The sequence below is a fragment of the Odontesthes bonariensis genome, chromosome 1, assembly GCF_027942865.1.
Source record: "Odontesthes bonariensis isolate fOdoBon6 chromosome 1, fOdoBon6.hap1, whole genome shotgun sequence".
Classification (NCBI taxonomy): Eukaryota; Metazoa; Chordata; class Actinopteri; order Atheriniformes; family Atherinopsidae; genus Odontesthes; species Odontesthes bonariensis.
The window spans coordinates 26,412,828-26,436,782 of record NC_134506.1 but is presented as its reverse complement, the minus strand read 5'-3'; the positions used below and the strand labels follow the sequence as shown (position 1 = coordinate 26,436,782).

Here is a 23,955-nt window from a genome sequence, read left to right as displayed (position 1 = left end):
TTGTTTGTTTCTTGAGGTACTAAGAAAGTCTGGAAATGTGGAAAACGTATGGAAGGCACATTGCACGGGATGTTGTATCAGCTCATTGTACTTGGTTAGTATTTGTATGATGGCCCGTTTCCTTCTGTGCAGTGTGGCTGGGGCTATTTTTATATGTAGAATAATCATTTCAATTTAAAGCGAAATGATTGTTGTAATATCTCCGATGCTGTGGTATGAAATCGAAACTGTTGTGCAGTGTAAGTTACTGTGCAAAACCTCCTGAGCCACCCCTTATTTATTTAGATATTCCCAGGAAAATTAGAAGCTATATGCAGAAATGAATTTAGATATGTCAGTCTGTGGTTCTAACCAACTTGAAAGTCAGTATTGATATGACCACCTTTACTCTTCGACACAGTCTGAACCTCATGGACAGGCTTTCTTGTCATTTCTTTTCATTTTCTCAACTCTAGCAGTGACTCATCGCTTCATAAGGCCTGTTGCCACTGATTTTTTTCTTTATTTTTTATTTTTTTGCTCAGTTCTTGTTTCTTCTGCATGCATCAGCCTTTTCTCTCTGTTTCCCTTCCTTAAGAAAGGCTTGTTTACGGTCACGTTTACATGGAAACTATTTCTGACGAGGCTTCAGTGAACGGTGGATGGATCTATTGAAGGGCCAGATGTATCTCTCAGATCCTTTGTCAGTTTCTTTTTTGTTTTACAGGCCTAGCACTTATTTAGTCTTCCACTTGTCAAGTTTCCACAGTTTGTTTAAAAATACAGTTGCACACCACCCTGAGACGTTTTCAGTTAAAGTGCTTTTTGGGAACCACTTTGATAGTGTCAAAATACTATTTTATGCCTGTCCAACTGGACTATCTTTGGAATTTTTTTGTAGATACAGCTGAATAAATGGAAAAAACCAATGGGTTCTTTGAGACAGGCTGCGTGGAAGAGAGTGACCAATTTAAAGTTGGTTCTATGTCATGACAGGTGTCTGTTATGTAGAAACAACAGTGGCTCATCGCTTGATTTAGATGACTTTTCAACGCTTGAAAAACAAAAAACAAAAGGGAAACAAGAAAAAAAACTCTTCCTCTGAAAATGGTCAGGTTCAAGGACTGGACTGAAAATATTGTGGAAAAAATTGCCAAAGTCCAAAAGTGGGTAAAGACTTTAATCTTTAATAAAGAGCAAAGACTATTGCACAGCACAGTATCCAAACACATTCCCAAAGCAAGTAATCATAGTGAATGCAACCTTCATTAACAGAGCTTAGTAGAAAAATGTAAAAGGGCCATCTGACTCAACATTGTGTGACAGTATGATGCTAAAGTGCATCTTAATTCTCTTCTCTTCGTGTGTTATAATGTGGTACAGCAACAGTCCTACATTTAAGTCTGTCTGTCTTTCAGTGTGTCTGTGCGTATAAATATTAATATTGTGATCTCCTTACGGAGGTTTAATCCTACCAGGACAAAGACACCAGTCCATAATCCCGAATCTCCGCCCACAACACAGCACAGCAGAATGAGTGAACACATTTAATTACATTTTCACTTCTGCTAAAATGCCCTGAAAGTACGTGTCCCATATCCAAATGTGGTCCAAATCCTTTCAAACCCTTTAAAGATAGCACCCTGACCTTCACACGTTGTGATATTCCATGTTTAGGATCACCGTTTGAGGATTTGAGATCAATTGTCCTCGCTGAAGAGGTTGAAAATATTATTTTAATAAACAGTTGCAGCCCAGGTCAGCTATGAACAGACGGGGATCCTTGTTTACCCCCAGCTTTCATCATTTTGGTGTCCAGTGCCATGTCTCATCCTTTCTCTCTCTACAGTTATGTAATACTGCAGCTCTGCAAAGCTGCTGATGTGACAGATCCAAATACCTACACATACACACAACAGGCTCACTCATCCAATCCCACTAATCAACAAGATCTTGCTGTACTCTCTGTAACTGCTATCATCATTTTGATTAAAGTGCTGATGGCTATCCTCAATATTATATTGAATTCTGATATCTGAGCCACTGTATCATTTGTATTATTACTATTCTCTCCTGTTAGACTGATAATCCAACGGTTTTTTTTTTTTTTTTTTTTTTATTGAAATATGCTGTCTGTATCTGTCTGTGTGAACGGATCAAATCAGAAGGGTCAGAGGAACAGGCAGACATGGGGAGGTTGCTGGTTTACATCATGTGACCTCACCAGCTGTTGCTGCATGCTTTTGGGAGAGACAGAGAGGACAGGGACAGGAAAATAAAGGAGGGAGGGGTCGAGAGCTTGCCGGCGGTGCACAATGTGACTGGTGACAATCCCCTGTTCCGCAGAGAGAACGAGAGAGAAAGGCATCAGGGGATGAGCATAAACATGCACAAGCATAAGATGTGAGGGGTGGGGGTGGAGGTGGGGGGAGCTCACACACACCAGTCCTGATTCAGCGGAACAGATTTATTCGTCACTTCTCCCCGCAGCCTTACGCAGCGAGCCTGCTGCAAAACACAGGACAATCCCAAACCCAGCAGCAATCATCCCGGTGCAAGGTTGTGTGGATTAACCCTATGGTACAGCTCTGACAGCGTGCTGACTGGAGTCTACCGCAACTGAGAGACAGAGAGGAGGTAGAGACTGCAGACTAAAATCCACCAGAGACGAGCGGCGCATGTGAACGATGGGAAAGCTACAAAGCGACCCCTGCATTGAGGATGGGCAAATGGAGAAACTGCGGGGCAAATAGAAAACTGATTGAAGCCCTGTTTATGCGTCTCTGCCTTAGGACCCCCAGCAGGGAGATGTTCATCATTATGGGATAGATACACCGGTCTGGTCATTGCCATGGACACCAGCATGCGTAAATTCACAGTGCGGAGATGGTTTTCTATCTACCTGAAGAACAAGGCTGCGCGCAACAAGAACAGCGCTGGATTCTGTCAACTGGAGGTTAGTCGGTTTTTGTCTGAGCATTAATTCAGGAGCGCAAACTTATACGAGCTTGCCTTCATGTGTGACGTGTTGCGCCCTGCGAAATAAACACAAATAGTTACGCTCTCACATCTCACGCGTGTGAGGTCTGTGCACATGGGAAATGGGTGTGGAGACATTGGGTGTAATTTGGTTTGTTGTGGAATGGTTCAGGATTAGGAGGCATTGCTCTACTGTCACAAGTGTGGCTCTCCCTGTCTTTTTTCCCCAAGACAATGTGGGAATTTCAGAAATACTGTCAGCCGAGGCGGGGCAGAGCTACATAAATGGACACTGGCACATTGAGTCAGTTGACAGCCACAGCAGTGGAATTCTATTTATAGCCCAAACAAACCAGCAGGGGAGGAAGACTGACACTGTGAGGTTTGCAGGACATCTACCTGTATGCATGAGCTATAAATAGAAAAAAAAAAAAAAGAAAAAAGAAAACACTTCCCTCCTTTGTTTTGTTGTGAGAGTGCTGATGAATCTACCTGCTTAGTCTTACTGGATAGCAAATGTCTACCTGTATGTTTGGTTGTTTGGCTGCCTGTTCATACTCCACAAAGGGAACTTCTCGACTCATTTTGCTCCTTGAGAAGGAGAGCTCAGCATCAGAAGAGAATCCAGGAGCTGTGTTGGTGTCTTAAACCTGTTTTCTTTCCGCTGATGGATGTCAGTCCTGCTTCACTGTTCAAATAATCAACCAGACATATTCATAGGGCATCAGTTCTGTATAGGCTGAATGTTTCCGACGCTTTAGAATCAATGACTTCACATCATCTAATTGTTAATGAAAATTTCCATTACCATAAAAGTGGCTTCATAGTGAACAATGCAGTAATTAAGCACCAGACACTATGCCAACATACATTTACCACAATGCGACTAAGTAATCACACACACAGTAAAAAATGCATGGACATTTCTAGTTTGTGTCACCTTTACCGGTGATAGCAATTGCTAGCTTTGGGCCTCTTAACTTTCAGACCAAAATCACACAGTTTTTTAGTTGTCTGTTAGCTGTGTTGTTATTAGCATGGAGCTTTCACCGTAAAAAAAATAGATAGATATAAAATTGCAAAAAGAAATGCCCGATCTTCCAATCACTGGTTGATGTAGGTTAAGATGAAAAGTGCCCAATAACCAGACAATCAATTTATGCATCTCTGGAGCCAATAGGTTAAATTTACGAGTGCCTGGTATGGATTTTTCCATGTATTACTTAATAGACAAACTTTAGTTTGGAAACTGTGGTTTTGAAATATTGAGTGTCAGACAAAAGCTGGAAATTATCCTTGAAAGCTGATTGGACATAAGAGCTTTTCTTTAGGGGCTTAAATATATTTAATCAAGAATCATTTTTCAGAAGGACCTTTAGCACACTAAACAGAGGGAATGAATCAGTCCATACAGCTTCATTGGCCTATTTTCAGGTCTTTTGGCTATAAAGCCAGACAAATACCCTAATATAAGGCAAACTACAACACAGTGCATAAAAGTTGTTTAAGAATAGCTGTAGTCTCCCTGTCTGAAAACTAAAGTCAAACATAAGTTCCTTAAATGTGCATTATGTCTACTGTAATGGCCAGCAGGGGGCAACTCCAGTTAATACTAAGATAAATTGTATAGAAGTCTTGAATTTGCCTCTATATGACACTTGTCTCAACGTCTCAATTGCTAAATTCAAGTTTTTAACAGAGCATGATGTTTATTTTGTAAATTATGGTCCCATTTAGATTTAACTAGAAGAATATAGCTGGATATATTTGGGGGCAGAGGTACCATGTGACTGAATCTGAATTTCAAAGAAAGCTCTAACAAATTGATTTTGCCAACGGTCTGAACATGTTTTTTTCTTGATAAAGCATCAGTCTACAGAATCTGGCAATAATTTCTAAAAAGAGTTGATGCAACATACCAAGAACAAAAGAAAGAAAGAAAAATTCTTGCAATAATCCAAGTTATTTAGCTACTCGAACAGTTTTGTTTATATTCTAGTTAAATTGAACTCAAAGCTAACTCTGAGGCTTTTGAATTGCTCTCACCTACTGTATGTTTTTGTTAAGGGAAGACCGTAACCAAACATGTTGTACTGCTAGTGTGTCACAGCATCAGCACTCTCACATCAAAAAGCATGCTGTCTTGGCAGAAACTGATCTAAGTGGCAGTTTATTTTCAGATTCATGTGAGCTTTAGAAATGACTGCGGTGGTTAAATCCAGGGATTATTTTAGTAGTCCCGATTGGGTTGATCCTAAAAGGCCTCTGATAGTAGCAGATAGCCAATTCTCCAAGCTATGTTAGATGACTAAAGCATACCGAAACTAAAGGTTTCAGCAGTCTGTAACTAAATGGTTCAGTATGATATATAGCATAGAACACAAAAACAAGCAAAAAAAGAAAATGTCTGTTTCACTGCATATTGCATTCATCAAACACCTACAGCTACTTCTAGTTTCTGATTAAATTTCTGTCACTTTTCAGTCATGTAAAGCTCCACATTTGAATGCCTGTCAGGAAAAGACAGACTCACAAACAGTTACTGAAAATTAAGAACATGGATGCTGTCAAAAGAAATGATTTTCTACCATTCTAGTTTTACCAAGTCCTTTCAGAATTTCATTGGAAATTGGGACGCAAAGCTGTTAACCCTCTATTGACATGAACAGTTTTGCAGGATAACAGTATAAATTGATTTCTCACACTGTCTCGCCTACGCTAGGCCTGAGCCTGGTGGTTGATAATTTGCTTCATTGAGCAGACTGAATAGACTGAACAAAGCAGCTATCACTATGACAAATACAAATACTATGTGCTTATTTGAAAAAAAGAAATAGCAAAAAACATATGTCTTAAAGAGTTATGAGCCTAATTTAGGGTTGTATGTGTAATTTTCTTGATTTTGAAACGAACAGCATTCTAATCTCTATCTATCTAATTTGTTTGTGTTTAATCTAAATGTAACTCCATTTTAGCTTTAACAAGCGTTTTGGGTCATAGGTTTTACCGTTTGTAACTATGTTAATAAGGTATCAATACTAATATCTACCCTCTTTTCCTTAGGATGACAGTGTACTTAAGGAGATTGACATCAGCCACCATGTTAAGGAGGGCTGTGAGAAAGCAGACCCCTCTCAGTTCCAGCTGCTCAAGGTCCTGGGACAAGGCTCCTATGGAAAGGTACTAAAACCATGATCAGTGACACCTGAATGTCTACAGCTGTGAACTGAGAGAAAGCAGATTCTTGTAGATCACATGACGAAAGTAATGATGCATAATCCTTGTAAAGAAGATAAATGTGGATTTGTGGCCACTTTCAGTGTTTCTTTCACTGGCCTGGGTGGCTCAGATCATGCTAGCATGTGCACCACTCGGGTCACCTTTGAAAAGCCATTCATTTTTTAGCTATTTTTTTAGCATCTAATCCTTTGGGAAGACTTGCCAAGAGAATTTGGCTGACGTATATGTTATGAGCACCAAGTCAACTTTGCTTTTAATGGTTTTCAAGCATTATTCATTTTAGTACAGTACCATTTGGTGTGCTTCATCTCTGTGGCAACAGACTCCAGTCAACTAATTATGACAGTGTCACTTGTCACGAGACTGTTAATTTTTCTCTGATGTTATTTTTTTATTAAGTTTTTCTAATCCTACCCTGGTCTGGTGATAAATCTAAGGATATTTACTGTATTTCAGAGTTCCTAAAAGTGTTTCTCATCCATAGAAATCAGTGTTTTTGTTTGTTTATTTGTCTTACAGATGTTGAGCTGTTGATAACTGAATTTAGTTAGTAGTTTAAAAGTTGAGGACTTAATAGGTCACAAACAAACCTTGGGTTTTGTGTTTTGTCTTTGTCAGTGTCTGTATCAGAGTATTGTGAGAAAATTGATGTTATATTTTGTTATGTGATGTTTTTTGATGGTAAGTTTTAAGATGAGTTTTGGAAAGCAAACTATGGAAAGATAAAAAAGGTCAAACACTTCCCAGATGCACTGTATGCTGCAGTATTAAGATATGCCCAAGTGGCCTCAGTTAAACTCAGTCAAAATATCCCTAGAAAAAAAGTACACATAATTGTGGGTAGGGAGTGTTCACTTTCTTGTGGCTAAAGTTTGTGTTTGTGTGTTTACCAGCCAGTCGTCTGCAAATGAAAAGCCTTCCATTTCCAATTAGCTGTAGATTAGCTGCCAAGACAACATGTTCTTAGGTCACTAAGCTTATTTAAATGAGTAGAGTTGCACTCACTGATCTACTATTGTAGATTAGAGGTCTCCACAGGCAAGACATGCAATCCTGGCAGACAATGGCTGGTGGATGCTGTTTGCAAAGCCGCAAGCAGACAAGTTAGGTCAAGTCACAGTCTGGCCTGCTAGCATATTTCCAGCCAAGCCAGACTGGTTATGTTGGTGGTTTTTGACAGAACTTGTTTAAAACGTAGCTGCCGCTGCTGCACTAAGACAGCATTCACTCAGATCTTGTGTTGAACATGATGTTATCTGGCCTGGTACCTGCAGATTATGGGTGGATGTTGTGTTAAAAACTGTGTGATCTTAACATCTCGTTTATATTTTCAACAAATGTTCCACAAAGTTTCTTTTTTAAATCTCTCAAATGGTTTAATCTTAATTATTCACTTAATTTATTCAATTTAATTTATAAACTATTATCATAACCATGAAATATATCACAAATGTGATGATTATTTCCAGGTGTTCCTGGTTAGAAAGATAAGAGGGGTGGACAGAGGACAGCTATACGCCATGAAGGTCCTGAAGAAAGCCACACTGAAAGGTAATTCAGTAAAATGGTATATATTTGAGTTACACAAAATGCAATGCTCAAAAGTAGCTGAAACATAAAATACAGCTATTTGAACTAATAATATTACTGACATGTGTCCAAAGACACATGACAAATTTAGATAGTTTTCACTATCAGAAGAATACATTGTTTTTACAAATGTTCAGCTAATTTTACAAGTTATTCTTGAAATTGTGGGGAAAAATCTAATTTTTTCAAATCTAAGTTATTAAAAAAACTATATTACAAATGAAAAAGTAGCCTCCATGAAAGATGCAAGTTGTAATTTGTTAAGATTAAAATTGGTTTTGTGTAGGACTGACATGAGATGCATGTTTGGCAGATTTTTTTTCCTCACAGTGCCCTACATTCAGGGGGATTTGTGGTAAAAGAGGTTAGTTTGTACTTTTGGTTCAGATGAACTGTTCTAAATGAAGGGATTATTGTAAACTAGAGTGTTCTGTAAAAGCAGGTTGAGTTGTCATGTGTGGATCCAGCGTCTTTGTTCAAGACTTAATCTTCCTAACCTGCGCCCCTTAAATTGGAAGAGTTACAATCTCGCCCTGTCAAGGAGACAGATGCTGCAATAATGTTGTTATTGTGGTTTCTTCTGCACTATATATTTGCAGCACAGTGTAACAGGTAAAACTGATTTTTTTAGCCGTCAGATTTTATCCCACATACAGCCCTGTCTCTGAAAAAAAAAAACTGGACAGGGTGTGATATGGAAATAAATTAAGAACACAGTGATTTGCAAAGTAATCAAAAACCTATATGTACAAACAGTATATTTTGGAGCCCACGCAGTAATGTCCAGTGTATAAACATGTCTGTTTCCTCGCAGGGCTATTGGAAGGTGTGGAAATCATAGCAATTCTATAGTAGTCCTCAGTCTTGTAAATTGTGTACAGAGATTTCAGCAGATTTTCAGAATGTCTTAATATTCAGAATGATCAGGTTCTCAAATTATTTGCAATTTCATGCATATAAATTTCCTTAATAAGGATTGGACTATTTGTCCAAGCACTGGGAAACTCCTGCTCAGTTTTAGCTCTGAAACACTTTTACCTCTTCTCTCGGATGCTTCTTTTTTTTTTAAGTGTGTTGCTAGCAGTTAATTAGAAATATAAACATGTTTTCAACAATTGATAGATCTGTTTCTGAATCTTCAGTTAAAGAAAGAATTTATTATGGTTTATCGGTCACTGCATTCTATATGAGCAGAATGCAGGTTTATGGAAATATATTGCCTGTCTCCTTCTCAGTGCGGGATCGAGTGCGATCTAAGATGGAGAGAGACATTCTCGCTGAAGTGAACCACCCATTTATTGTCAAACTACACTATGGTAAGTATAAATTATTCACGCTATAAGTTTTCTGTGGAATCTGGAGTATTTTGTGGGAAAAAAAAGGGAAAGAAAGTAGATTGATGTTAGTTTTGCCGCAGTTCATTATGTAACAAACAATATATATATATGGGTTTTTTTTCTGTTGGGCATGAACATAGCAAAAATGGCCCTTTGACTTGACATCAACTCTTTACTTTAAAACACATAAAGCATGCAAATGCAACCTCTTACCTTTAACTGGTGTTTGGCAAGTAAGAATGGGTTAACAATGTGCACACCTCACCTACTTTAAACAAAGAGTGCATGTTTCCAAAGTTATTGTAATCCACCTGCCACACACCACTGTACACTATACAACACTATAAAGTCTTGATACAGCAATAAAGACTCAATAGATTTTTGTCTAACTTGCATGTCTGTGTGTATATGCATCTACATGTGCATGTAGCCTTTCAGACTGAAGGGAAGCTCTATCTGATATTGGACTTCCTCAGAGGAGGAGATCTTTTCACTCGTCTGTCCAAGGAGGTAGGTTTGCTCGTGATAGATTCTCTTTGTCTTTCTGAGGCTTTACTGTTTTGACACTCAGTGGGGTTACATGGCACTGACAGGATCGGATAATTGGCTAAATTACAATAAGAATGAGTTATTAAGTTCATGTAGACACCTTAATCTGACAAGAAATTGGATCGGATTGGATTACTCGCGATCGGATTAAGACCCCGAGATAACTCAGTTGAAAGTCAAATTAAACGTGCTTGTAGACGGGTGAAGCACGTGGTGAATTAGACTTTGCGTTCTGCACATGCTCGAGATTTTTTCCCGGGGTCGTGAACCGGAAGTCGGAAGAGAAGATATTACTGTTGTTGCCGCCATCGTCGGAAAGAAACAAACAACGCGATGGTGACTGCGCGGTTGTGCATCGCGGTTGTGCAATAAGCAGCTCATCACAAACGAAATGTAGAGGGACGTATCTTCAAGGCAAGGCAAGGCAAGGGAATTTTATTTATAGAGCACAATTCCTACACAAGGTAATTCAAAGTGCTTTACAGAAAATCACAAGAAGGCAATAAAATCATTAAAAATAAATAAAAAATAAAAAACCCATTAAAAATAATCATTAATTGATTAATTTAAAAGTGAAGAGTGCAGATAAAATACTTTCAGGTGTCATATGCACAGATAAATAGAACTGTTTTCAGTCTGGATTTAAACATTGTCAGAGTTGAGGCCTGTCTCACATCTTCTGGAAGACTGTTCCAGATTTCATATTCAGCTTCATTTCAGCTTCATCTTGCTGTTCGTTCGCCATTTTCTCGAATGCCCAAGTTTGTTGTTGTTGGTGGTGGTGGTGAAGTGGTCAACCGGAAGTGGCTCTATTAGCAATAGTTGAAATGGGTACAGCGCCACCTACCGTACCAGAGTATGACATGCTTTGTGCCTCTGATTCGATTCATTCGCCGCTATATATCCAAGGATAATTACCCTTGCTCAAATAAGGACCAACTCAGTCTTATTGTAATTTAGCCAATAATCCGATACTTTCAGTGCCATGTAACCCCACAGAATGTATCACCTGAAGAAAATGTATCTGGATTTATTCACTTGTGAACACTGCATTGATGTGATTCTGTGAATATGTATGTTGATGATCAGTAAAGACCACCCATGTGTGCTGGCTTGAAGTTGTATTTTGTGGTACTTTTCAAAGACAACTGCAGTTACATTTAGTTTTTCACCCACTGAACTATTCAGCTGACTGAAGTTATTTTGTATGAGTTATGGCAGTTTATTTACTTTATTTGAAATCCCTGATTTATTTATTTTTTATGTAATGATAAAAGGACAAATCTGTGAATCTAGAAATGAAGGAATAAAAATTAGAGCCCATCTAACTATAACCAGAATAACCCTTATTATGATACTTCAGGTATTCATTCTTTTGAAGGGGATTAGGGTTTTTTTAAGTAAAATTTCAAGTTTAGTACCTGTTGACTTACAAATGTGTCAGAAAAAGACTCTGTTGCATTCACGTGTCTTTATTTGTCAAGGTAATGTTTACAGAGGAGGATGTGAAGTTTTACCTCGCAGAGTTGGCACTGGCCTTAGACCACCTGCACAGTCTGGGGATCATCTACAGGGACCTCAAACCTGAAAAGTACAACTACCCTTAAAAGTTCTATTTTCTGTGTTTTTCTCTATGATTTACAAAGTGGACTTTTGTAACATTTGGTTTCAATTATCTCACATCAGTATTCTTCTGGATGAAGAAGGCCACATTAAGATCACTGGTCAGTGCATCTTGCTGCAAAGAATGCAAATTCACATTTGTCTTTTTTTCTGTTTGTATGTGTCTTACTTTGTTCCTTGTCTGTCTCTGTCTCTGTTCAGACTTTGGCCTGAGTAAGGAAGCCATCGATCACGATAAAAGAGCTTATTCCTTCTGTGGAACAATCGAGTACATGGCTCCTGAGGTTGTAAACAGGAGAGGCCACACACAAAGTGCTGACTGGTGGTCATTTGGCGTACTTATGGTAAGAACAGTTTCATTTTGTTTGACTTTGACTGTGTCTTTACAGTTTTAACCTCACAGCTTGTCAGTTTGTTGGCTCTTTTCAGCTTAATAACCGTTTTGATTAATCTTTTGCACCTCTAACATAATGCGCCAGTGTTCTGGTTTCCTCATTTGACTTTCTTCTGGCAGTAAAGCCGCTTAATTACGGTCTCCATCAGATTAAGTCGCTTCACTTTCCGCAGTCGTGCATCCTCTAAAGTCAGCTGGTTCTATTAGCCTGGTGGCTTATTTTACTAATGCAGAGGAGGCCAACAGTCACTGACATCTGGCCGTTGCACCACAGAAAGAGGTCCCCCCTGTCTACCGCTGACAAGTATTTAGAAGATACAAATAGCACATCTTAAAAATTGGATCAGTGTGAGAAGATAAACCCCAAGTTAGAATAACACATAATTTAATTAAATCTTTCAGAGTACCTTATCTGACCGCTGTGTATGCAACGTTTTTATTCAGCATTTGAGTAAAAAAGGCAAAAAATGTAACTTTATGATATTAGCTTACCTGCAGCAGAAGTCAAATGAACGAAGCTTTAATAAACCATCTCAACTCTACCTTCAATTTGTTGTTTTGATGTTTTCCAGTTTGAAATGTTGACAGGATCTCTACCATTCCAAGGAAAAGACCGCAAGGAAACAATGGCACTTATTCTAAAGTAAGACCATCTCAAACTTTAATTTGTTATTATTTATAAAGACTTTCATTTATAACTTCAAGCGGTCCGATTGATGTTTTTATTATTGGTTTGACAATGTGGTCATTAATTTCCTTTATGTGTTTGCTTTAATGTATACGACTGTATCTGTGTCGTGTCTACAGAGCAAAGTTGGGAATGCCACAGTTTCTCAGTGCTGAAGTGCAGAGTCTATTGAGAGCACTCTTCAAGAGGAATCCTACTAACCGTCTTGGTATGATGAATGTGTTCTCAAAATATTATTACGGTTGTGCATCAACTTTTTTTTCGTAGCGCCTTGGATTACAAATTGTTGGGATCAGTGGTAATCTGGAAGGATTTAAAGCGTAAGAGACCCAACAGATGTAGAGTACAGAAACAGATTAAAGTACAACAATTAACTAAAGAAAAAGCTGAGTTGGTCAATGTGACTTAATTTTTTTCATAACCTTGTTAACATGTCAATTTGATGTTTTTATTTCATTTCATTTAATTTTATTTTATTCTATTGTTTGTTTGTTTTGGTTGTTTTTGCTTAAGGCCGTATGATGAGCAGAATAAGCAGTCAAGCTCATAGCCTAACCAGAACATTTTCACTTTGGTACTGCGGTGCACCAGTGACAATCTCAACAGCAGAGCTTCAGATTCCCAGAAATGTATGGAACCAGTTGTGTGAACTTACTTGTTGGGACACATGAGAGTTGGCCATTGAAGATTATTCCGACATCAGCGTGGGTCCCTAATTTCAAAACTGCTGACCCTGCCTAAAGGGGGGGGGGGGCATTTGGTTGTAGTCTGTAATTCATGTCAGTAGATATCACTATCACGTATTTGACCTTTGCGTTTGGGGGATCCCTGTCGGTCTCCTGAGAGATGTAATCATTTATATCTCTTCTTTATTTTGTGTGACTGACAGGTGCCGGACCAGATGGAATTGAAGAAATAAAAAGACATCGCTTCTTTGCATCAATAGACTGGAATGTAAGTGTTGTTACTAAGAATAGTGTTAACTTGTAAAATACATGATGTACAGTTCCCTGAAAGAAGAGGGAGCGTATTAGACTGATAAAGCAAGGTTGTCTTAACGGAGACAGAAAAAAGGGGGGAAAAAAATAACAGCAGAGTGGTGATATGCCTCCTAAAATTTGTCAGTATTAAGCTTTTTACCAATGACCATCTACATCACAGACCAAGACAACAGTGCAGCTGACAGTAAACTAGGACCATGTCAAGCATTTAATTGGGCAGCTTTAAACCACTGTATAATCTGCACATGCTATATGCTTTACTTTTTCTTTAAAAAAAATGATGCACGCTATCCCTCGTGGTCTGTTATTGGCCTTTTCTTCTGTGTTCCACTTTCTGTCTTATTCCTGGGTCAAAGCCCAGAAAAGGAACTAAGGAGCATGAAAGTAATTTAGCCTCCTACCGTGTTATCTGGTTATCTGGTTGTCTGACTTTGAAAATTGGATTTGGCACCACATCAGTCACACCAACATGTTGACGAGTTTTTCAAGTCTAAGACACTAATTAGATTTTTGTTCTTACATTTTGAAAATGCACTGATTAAGTATTGATCAGGATAATTCAACAAGAACAATGGTATGCACTGAAGGGCTGCAATCTGCAGTTTGCTTAAAAGAAAATCACATGGATGAGCTGCAGGGCTGTAAGAAATTATTTGTGAATAAATTAGACCAAAATAAAACTTTTAAGTATGTCCATACAAGAGCCTATATAAGAACTTGTGAGTGGTCGGCCTGTTTTGCTGCATTTAGACCAGGAAATTGGTCCTTGAGTGAAATCTAACGAGATCATGGGTCATGCAGCGAGGTGATCTACCAAACAGGGGTTCGAACTGAATCCCACAGAAATTAAGAGAAAGGACCAGGTGTGAGCATAAATGAGATGAAAGCCTCCAAAATTTTGAAGCTTCTCTGGAGAAATGGGCTAAAATCCCTCCAAAGAGATGCTCAGGACTGCTTAACAGTTGCTGGAAATGTTTAGTCGTAGATTATTGCTGCATGGGAGGGACACACCTGACACTAAAAGCATTGGATCCTCTTTGTTCAGCGACTAAATACGACATTTGTCTCATCAGTTTTATTGAGTTCATAAACTTTTAGTAGAGTGAAATGATATTTCATTTTGATGGAAGGCTAATGTAAAATGAATGTTAACCTTAAAAGACAGAGAAAGACCAACCTCTAATTTACAGCTTTAAGACAGCTGCAATAATAAAGGCTGCGACTGTACCAGAGTCACACAAGGAGGTTTTGTTCTGATGTTCAGAAATCTTAGCAAAATAATCATTGACATACTTGCTCTATTCGTTGTAATCATGCCCCCTGAGAGAATCTATAGCGAAGAGCAAAATCATTGTAAGCGCTCATTCATTTTTATTACAGACCTTCCGAAGGCTTATGACTCCTTGTTGCCCATTTTTGAGACTAGTGGCGCTCGAATTTTCAACAGAGAGCACTTAAAGTCATACTAAGATCTGCCTTCACCATGGGCTCTCTCTGTACTCTTCACCACAGTACCGCCTGTTTACTTCCTGCCAGGCACAGCATTTTCCCATTTTGAGATGTTTGCTTACTATGTGACGAGCTGCCAATAAGAAGCTTATGCTTTCCTCTGCACTCTTCCAATTGAATAACAGTGCTGTTGTCAGGCAAAATGGTTCCACTCATTGTCTGTCACCCTTCAATATTTCTTACATTTTTTTTTTAAATTTCTTAATTTTTTAGGACTGAACTGTAAAACCTGCTGCAAATCAAATAAGGGGACACATTACTGTGAAAGGCTCTCCATGAATACAGCTTTGGCAATCTTTGCATTTCTCGTGTCCCCTTACAGTTACCTAAACCCTCTAGATCAGTGTTTCTCAATTCCGGTCCTCAAGTACCACTGCCCTGCATTTTTTTGATGTTTCCCTCCTCCAGCACACCTGATTCAAATGAATGGCTCCTGATCAGGCCACTGCACTGAGTTGATCATTTGAATCAGGTGTGCTGGAGGAGGGAAACATCAAAAACATGCAGGGCAGTGGTACTTGAGGACCGCAATTGAGAAACACTGCTCTAGATGTTGTTGATGACAGAGGCCTAGACGCAGTGGTGCCACCTGCAGGCCAGATTCAGTAATACTTCTAAAATAAATGACATACGTTCGTTGTTATGCTGTATGATGTCTACACAGCAGCTTTGAACAAGCATTGTAACATGCATGCATTTTCAGCACCAGATTTTCACACTCTCTCTTCTTTTTTCCCCCTCAATTTTAGTTCAATCACTGCTGAGTCATGAGTACATGCCTGTTGTGAAACATATGTGAGTGTGACATGGACATTTTAGTTAAATGTCATGGAACATAATACTTTTTTTTTTTCTCTGTGACACTATAAACAACAGTTTTGTGGAATCAAACTTGACTTTATCTTTTTCACTTCATACGACCGTCCTCATGACTTTGATGATGTGCTGCTCGTGGGTCGTTTTATGGTGAATGCCAGTTGCTGCTGGAGTAACAGTGCTGTTGTCCTTGTCTGTAGAAGTTGTACAGGAGAGAAGCGAGGCCTCCGTTCAAACCTACTGGGGGAAGACCTGAAGACACTTTTCATTTTGACCCTGAATTCACTTCTAGAACACCAACAGGTAACTGAAACATGTACACAAAATACATAAAGTGAAAAAAAATATTCCTTTGACTGGTTCAAAAATCTGCTTGCAAACATTGCAATTCGACACAGTGATAGACACGAGGAAGTATTTAAAATGTTAGAATGACTTCATTTCAATTTATTTCTCCTTATAGTTTTATTCTCAGATACTGAGCATGTGTTTGTATCATTCCACATCCAGATTCTCCTGGCATCCCTCCCAGCGCAAATTCGCATCAGTTGTTTCGTGGTTTCAGCTTTGTGGCAACTAACCAAAGTCAGGAGGCCACTATTGCCCCGGTAGCACCTTCTCATCAGGAGGTAAACATCAACCCCATAGCACAGGTATGTGCCTAATGTACTAGCTCCAGATATAATTAAATTGTTCAAAACACTCTTTCATGAGGTGACAAAAAAGAGAATGTTGAGTTATATAATCTTACTAATATGTTGCTACTATGTTACTGTAGAACTGACTGTTGAACACTCACTCACACATGTACATGGCCTCTGTGTGTGTTCAGGTGTCTGATTATGTGTGTCTCTGATAGCATATTCGCGGCGATGTGGCCTTCAAAGATGTTTACGATCTGAAGGAAGAAATCAAACAGACGGGAGCTTCTGTCTGTAGAAGATGTCTGCACAGGGTCACTGCTGTAGAGTATTCAGTGAAGGTAGAAAAAAATGGTTGTTTAGAAAAACTAAGTTGTTCAGTTGTTCTTGTACAATGCAGAGCATTTTGGTGGTACCGATACCTCAATAATAATACTATATTGCACAATGTATCATGAAAATAATGGTGATTTTGAATTTTTCTAAAAAAATAACAGATAAATTATCTTTCCTTAATGGACTGAAAAAATAAATCCCACCTCCTATAAAAACAACAACCAATAGAGTTAAACTCATTTGATTATCTGGAAAAAATGCATTGGTGAAAGGTAGCTTGAAAAAAAAGTGAATACTTGGAATTAATGTGTTTCATAAAGACAACAATAATGAATCGCAGGTAATCTGTAACGTCTATCATAAAAATTGAATCCTCATCTAAACACATGATCACTAAATGACTTACATCTCTGCATATTCTGGTTGGTTGATGCACTGTGGGGAGTACTGGATGGGATATGTTCCAGAGATGTTCATGTGCTGTAATGTAACACCAAATGCTGTTCTGTTCTGTTTTTTTTTTTTCATTTATCAGATTATTGACAGAGCAAGGAAAGATCCAGCAGAAGAGATTGAGATTCTTTTAAGATATGGACAACATCCAAATATCATTACCCTGAAGGATGTAAGTATAACACAGAGCGTCACACTGTACATGATGAGATAACATGCGAAACTGCCGGATCTTGTCCTCTGTATCTTGAGATAGCAAATCACAGCAGATTTTGGATAATAACCGTATTTTTTCTCCGTCTTTGTATTCTGTTTCGGTTGTAGGTTTTTGACGATGGACACAGTGTTTTCTTAGTTCAGGATTTACCGAGAGGGGACGAGCTGCTGGACAGAGCTCTGACGCTGCCAAATTTTACTGAGAGAGACGCATCTGACATACTCTGCACACTGAGCAAAACTGTGGAGTATTTACACTCACAGGGGGTAAGATGGATAGATAGAAAAAAGAAAAGAATCTGTGAATATATTTTGATCTTAGCAAACTTACATCCTTACAATGGCCTGGAAAATATTCAAGTTATTATGTTTTGGATTTTTCTTTTAGGTTGTACATCGAGACCTAAAGCCCAGTAACATTCGCTATGCTGATGACAGTGGACTCCCAGAATCTATCAGGATCTGTGATTTTGCTTTCGCCAAACAGCTCAGGGCTGAAAATGGCTTGTTGATGACACCGTGTTACACGGCTACATTCATGGCTCCTGAGGTATACCAGTAAGCAGAGTGATAACATAAAACGTCTAATACCTGACATGAAACAGACCCCAATGACTGCTGAGTGTGTGTTTTTGTTTGTGTGGAGCAGGTTCTGAGGAAACAGGGTTACGATGCAGCCTGTGACATCTGGAGTCTGGGGATCCTGCTCTACACAATGATAGCCGGGTCAGTTGAAAGTTTGAACACAGCTAAAACTACCAGCACGGACAGCTTTCACAGTACAATTTAGCTTTCTGCTTTCAGTGCTGTCAGTGGGTATATAGTTTCACCATTTTCATCAAAAAAAAGGACAGTGAATAGACAATGATGACAATAAAAGCTACTGTTGTTTTCCCCTCATCAAACCAAAAGGTCACAGCTTTTTAAATTCTTTATGACAGATTGTATGGTTTTCTAGATAAGTGCATCTGAGCTGTTAATTTCCAAAGTGTTGGCTCAAACCAGTTTTTCTTATTCAGTATATCTTTGAATTTCTGTAAATTTGTTTTCTTGTTTTTCAGTTTCAGCCCATTTGCCAGCAGTTCCAATGACACGGCAGAAGAGATTGTGGCTCAGATCGGCAGTGGGAAAGTCGTTATCACCGGGGGCAACTGGGACTTGGTGTCGGATGCTGCCAAGGTTGGATCTTGAAGTTTTATGATATGTATTAAGTAGTTGTCTTTCTAACATCATTGAACTGGTTCTGTCGAGTCATGCTAAAATCGCTTGTGTATTTCTGTGTATGTTTTACAGGACATTGTGATAAAGATGCTTCACGTAGACCCTCATCAGCGTCTGACTGCCCCCCAGGTACTTTTATATAAGGACAAGACAGAAATGAATTTTTCTTTTAGTTTATGAAGCAATTATTAAAACACGTTGTTGCAAGCACACTTCCACACAAACATGAATTTACTACAAAGTCAGGGTTTAAAGCACAAGAGCAAGGAAGCAAAATAAGAACAAGAGAAAATGTTCATAATTCTGCAAACTTGTAGAACTGAGTTTTTAATGGTTGTTGGACACAAACTCCACATTTAGTATACATAAGAAACGCTATTCTGAAGTTTAGGAGCAAAAACATCAAGATCCCAGTCACATCTGGATTTGAAATTTGAAAGAGATAAGAGGCCTTTATCAGAAAAATCAGTCTGTTATAGCAGACACGTTTGTGTCTAACCTGGGCTACTTATGGCCGACATTCAAGCTAAATATTTTTTGCTGTTTGAGAGTCCTCGGAAACCTGCAAGTTTAGGCAAGAACTGGGTTGAGGTGGGACAGCTGGCTAGTTTTTGTTTGCAGCCGAGCTTCAGCGTTCAGAAGACAGAGTAATACAGGTGAAGCGGGAGCTACTGTTGTCTAAATAAAACAAAGAGAAAAAAAAAATCAAGTTATACAACACAACTTCCAAGGATCTGAATTTAATGACTGTAGGTCTTTATCAGACTTCAGATTACCCTTAACAGTTCATATGGTCCAAGGATTTACTCTATTATTGACCATTTACCATGAGACATTGCAGATAACAGCTTTATTCATCTTACAAAGGTCATAAAGTGTAGAGGAAATAAAGGAAGACACTGCACAGCTCACCATTTACTGATATGGTCTCCAGTTCTCTAATCAGAAATCAGGAGACTATGCATTGCGTACAGTAAGACACCCATGCTGTGTAGTTTGTAATGTACTGCATCACCGTTATGGCTATGTATTTGGAAATTAGACATTTGGATTGATAAAAATTTCAATGCAATGCTCTTCAGGTTCTTCGACACCCCTGGATTGTAGAGCGAGACCAGCTCTCTAACAGAACTCTCACCAGACAGGACGCTGTCACAGTAAAGGTCAGACCCAATGCTTCCACGTGTGTGTGTGTGTGTGTATTTACACATACCGGCTGTCTATTTTACTTCAAAGTTTGAAAAGCTGCTTAAATGTGGGAAAACTTTGAATGTCAGAAAGTCGTTCAAAATCAAAAATGACACGACTTTGTGGAAATCAACTGTCTTTTTCTAAACGACAAGGGAAGCAACAGTGGCACCATATAAGCGAGTCAGTGTCATCCGACTGCCTATTATTCCGCTCAGTCAGCATTCAAATACTTCGAAGAACTGTGTGTTTATTTAAAATTAGTTTTAGCTTGATTTTTTGGGGGAAAAAATGACAAGCCTTATAGTTATGGCTACATGTTACTCCAAGGACAAGTATAATAATCTTAGTTTTCACATACCATGGTAGTATAGATTCAGACAGGGGTTCAGCTGCAGGTCCTCACTGCAGCTGCTCCAGGTTTGAGTCTTGGCTTGTGGCCCTTTGCTGCATGCTTTTTCTCTGCCCACCCTACTGCTGAATAAAGGCCGCTAGTGCCTCAAATTCTAAACAGGAAAAGCGGGCAGAGAGAGGGGACGTGCAGAAAAGCCACAGGTCAGGACTTATATCTGGGCCAGCTGCGTCAAGGACTTTCAGTCTCTGTACATGAGTTGCTTGCTCAACCAGTAGCGTCACCCGGCAATTCAGATAAACCAGACCGCAATTTAAAAAAGTTTTTCTGTTTGATTTATATATTATATTGAATTGTATAGTTGAGCAAAAGAGATGATCACTGCCAAAAAGTTGTGCAAAGTAAATGTGTTTGGACTGTTAAGTCCCAAATGCGTCCCTTTCCTTGTATGAGATAGCAAAATGTCAAATCAAAAAGCACTTTTTTAAAGGTAGGTCAAGCATAGGTTTGTGGATGGTCAAATGTGGCTCAAGAAAGTTTTTTTTTAGGGCTACAATTACAATTACTGTGAACAGTTCATGTGACAGTTAGTAAAATGTGATGCAATATAATATACTGTAGTATGCTTCTGTGAGTCCATCAGGTGGCATTATCTGCAATGAACTGAGCTGTTGACCAGATCACACCAATGTAGTGTCTTTTTTAATCCACCAGGGGGCTCTCTCTGCCACCTACTCTGCTCTGAGGCGCTGTGCTCCAGCTCCAGTTCTGGAACCTGTGGAGTCCTCCAGCCTGGCTCAGCGGAGAGGGATGAAGAAAGTGGAGAGTCTAGAAGTCACCTCAGACCCTAAAGACAAAGTAGTAACCCCAGCCATCTGAGTGAAACCCTAAATTAAAATTAAGTCTTAATTAAAGACCAACATAATCAAAGGAGATGGACTCTTCCATTGAAAAGCACAAGCCATGCCTAATTAACCCCAACAATAAAGCGTCCTACTGGCATTGGCGTCAGGATTGGCTTCAGCTAACTCATCTCATGGCATAAATCTTAAACCCTCTGGAATTTAAACAAGTCTGACACTGTGGCATAACATTCATAACGTGTGTCCTCGTGGAACTCTTGACTCTTAACTTTAACCACAGCTCACTGTTTTGAAAAAATTGGATTTGATTCAAATATGCATTTTACTTGTTAGATCTTTTGGGTCTTTATTTTTTGTCCTGCAGCCATTTCATGCCCGGGCTTAAAGCTGCTCTAGGTTCCATTTGGTTACGACAAACATGCATCTATGATATACTCCTATGTATGACTAAATCTCCATTTTAATTGGTATTCTAAGCATACGTATACTTATTTTTTTACATATAGGATGACTGTTGTGCAATATTATACACTGTGCAATACACACAAACACTTGCCTTTTATTGTACAATATCTAGAGTAAAATGGGACAGTAGGGGCCTAAATGTTAAGAGAAAAAAAAATCAACATTCAGTGCCAGAAGCAACATGCAATGAAGACAAAGTAGACTGTGTTTAGTTTTTATCTTTACCTTATATCAGTATGTCAACAACAGTGTATGAACAGTCAAATATTAATACCACTGTCCAGTCATGACATAATTTTGCGGGGTAAATGTTTATATCCTACCAAAGGGAATTGTTAAATAATCTAATTTTTCTATGCCACTTATTCAAGATGTGCTCAATAATTCTATATATTCTATATGTTTTGTCATCTCCCATAAATACAGTATTTAATGCTTTAACATATTTTCATTCCAAATTATCACTGCTGCATGTACTAGATCAGATTTACCAGTGAGCTACAGTTCAAAAGTGGTAAAGTTGAATATAGTTTTTTATGGCATATATAACACTTTGGGGTAATCATGAAATAGGAGAGCATTCCAACAGTTTTCCGATACTTTTAATGTCACTGTCTTAGCAAAAACGAGTCTGTACATTGTGGCTTCTGCTTGTCATTAGTGTCTGAAAGCCAAAATGTTTGAGAACCACTGTGTCAAAAGTTTGAACTGTATGTACTGTCCACTGCTGTTGCCCTGATTGTATTTAATGAGCTGTACAACCAATAATACGAGGTAAGTTTGAGCAGGCGTTATGAGATGCAGATAGGAGTAGCACTCAAGTTGTGTTATACAATTGCAATGTTGTACATTTTACCTTTAGCCCTGTAGATTATGATGCTCTAATATTCATACACAGATTTACCAGTCAGAGGCTGTACAAAGCATCGTGAGATATATAACGCAGTAAGCACTGTAGCAGAGATGCAGTAATTATGTACATAATATGAACTCTAGGAACTACCTGGTGCCTGCCCCCCGGACTGTGTGATGGCCACGTCTGGCCCATGTATTTGAAACAAAATGAACACCCTATGAGAGAACCAGGCACCAAAGTTCGCTGTGCTGGTACACAGACTACATGTCGTGTTGCATTGCACACCTCTGACAGTTGTAGCCAGGACTTGCAGTTATTAGGTATACATGTAGGGTTGTAGATTATGTGTTGTACACCACAACATGTAGGTAAAGCTGTAAATATTGTTTGCTAATTCAAATGCACACCGTCACCCAAAACCATCTCTGAAGAGATTAGATTCTGTATTTATGCAGTGCTGTACAGCTATCTGGAGCCAGGAGGACTGTACATATTGTGTTTGAAAATGTATTAAGACTGTACATATTAAGAAGTGTAGTGCATCCACTGCTCAGAGTGCACATACTGTCTACATCAGGCCAATGGTTAATAGAATTGGTGAAAATGCCAAAGTTTTACAAATAAAGAAAGTTAATGGAAACGGCTATATTTAAATAGTGGCTTGTGTGAGTGGATTTTAAGCATTTAAGCACGTGTCGGTTCCCTACATTCTGGCAAAGTCACAAACAAGGTTTCCTCACAGAAATTAAACAATCTGGAACTATCTACGTCTCTGTAAGTCTTGGCAGTAGGAGTCAGCATGCATAATACAAGGGATAGGAGTAAGAATTCAGCCAACTTTAATTGTATTACACTCTTGCTGGTCTTATTATGGCATGTTAAAATGTAATGTATTGTTGCTAAAAAGGTGAATCGGTACAGTGCAATTGCAAAGTTATCTCTCTAAGTCTTAGTTCTAATGTCGGTCTTGGAAATATAAAAAACAATTTTAAAGGATAAAATAATTAAATAAAAAATGATAATAATTAAGCTGCTGAACTATCCAAGACAGGATGGTCCAGAAATAGCAAAGGATTTGTATTAAAGTAAACAGTTTTTACATTTTAACACATGAATGACTGAAAAGCTTTTTTGCACAATAGCAAAGCTCAAGAGTTGGGTTACTTAATAGTGAGCAATAAAGGGTATATTTAAAGAGGGATATTCATTGGTAAGTAGGTCAAACAAGGACCCAGGAGACTGGAGTTCATCTTTGAAACCAAAGTCAGTTATCGTTAGATGGGCATTGTTCATATTTTTATCTCTTTCATTTCCATTTTTTTGCAACCTAACAAAAAGATTAGGTAAGGAGAATAACATGGTCTAAGTTAAAGTAGAGCACAGATAACAGTTTACAAACAACAATCTTTTGGCTTCCCTAATTTGGCACTGATAAAAAATTAAATGTGGAAGAAATATGTATTAATGTGAAACCAGCAGTGCCAAAACTTTCTCAAAAACCATGACAGTTGGGCAACAAACCCTGTTAGAGCCACTAGATGGCAACCAGTCATAGCCAATGTTCCCACGCTCTCTCTCTCTTTCTCTCTATCTCTCTATCTCTCTCTCTACCTACCCACTGATTTCTAGAAGTTATCCCTTCATTGCCGTAACCCCCTT

At 38.6% G+C, this 23,955-nt stretch overlaps 1 protein-coding gene across 2 annotated transcripts; it reads left to right on the top strand.

The window, feature by feature from the left end:
* The first annotated feature begins 5 nt into the window (after positions 1–5).
* rps6ka2 (ribosomal protein S6 kinase, polypeptide 2) lies at positions 6–22,934 on the top strand. Of its 2 annotated transcripts, none has more exons than XM_075462328.1 (23): positions 6–94; positions 2,772–2,935; positions 6,022–6,138; positions 7,668–7,749; positions 9,024–9,104; positions 9,556–9,635; positions 11,159–11,265; positions 11,361–11,398; positions 11,499–11,641; positions 12,264–12,334; positions 12,499–12,587; positions 13,269–13,333; positions 15,906–16,008; positions 16,216–16,358; positions 16,565–16,687; positions 17,218–17,307; positions 17,460–17,618; positions 17,740–17,901; positions 18,001–18,077; positions 18,413–18,530; positions 18,645–18,701; positions 19,655–19,735; positions 20,827–22,934. In XM_075462328.1, exons 1-23 carry the CDS (start codon positions 49–51, stop codon positions 20,989–20,991), a joined length of 2,361 nt encoding a protein of 786 aa, XP_075318443.1. In that variant the 5' UTR covers positions 6–48; the 3' UTR covers positions 20,992–22,934. The 2 variants fall into 2 exon arrangements, with proteins under 2 accessions (XP_075318443.1, XP_075318444.1); XM_075462329.1 differs by lacking the exon at positions 6–94 and adding an exon at positions 2,412–2,616.
* The last annotated feature ends 1,021 nt before the right edge of the window (positions 22,935–23,955 follow it).

Coding starts and splice junctions, on each gene's coding strand:
- rps6ka2 (XM_075462328.1), top strand. CDS start 49: ATGGAAGGCACATTGCACGGGATGTTGTATCAGCTCATTGTACTTG. Junction 11,399..11,498: donor AGGCCACATTAAGATCACTG/GTCAGTGCATCT, acceptor GTCTCTGTTCAG/ACTTTGGCCTGAGTAAGGAA. Junction 13,334..15,905: donor TTGCATCAATAGACTGGAAT/GTAAGTGTTGTT, acceptor CCTTGTCTGTAG/AAGTTGTACAGGAGAGAAGC.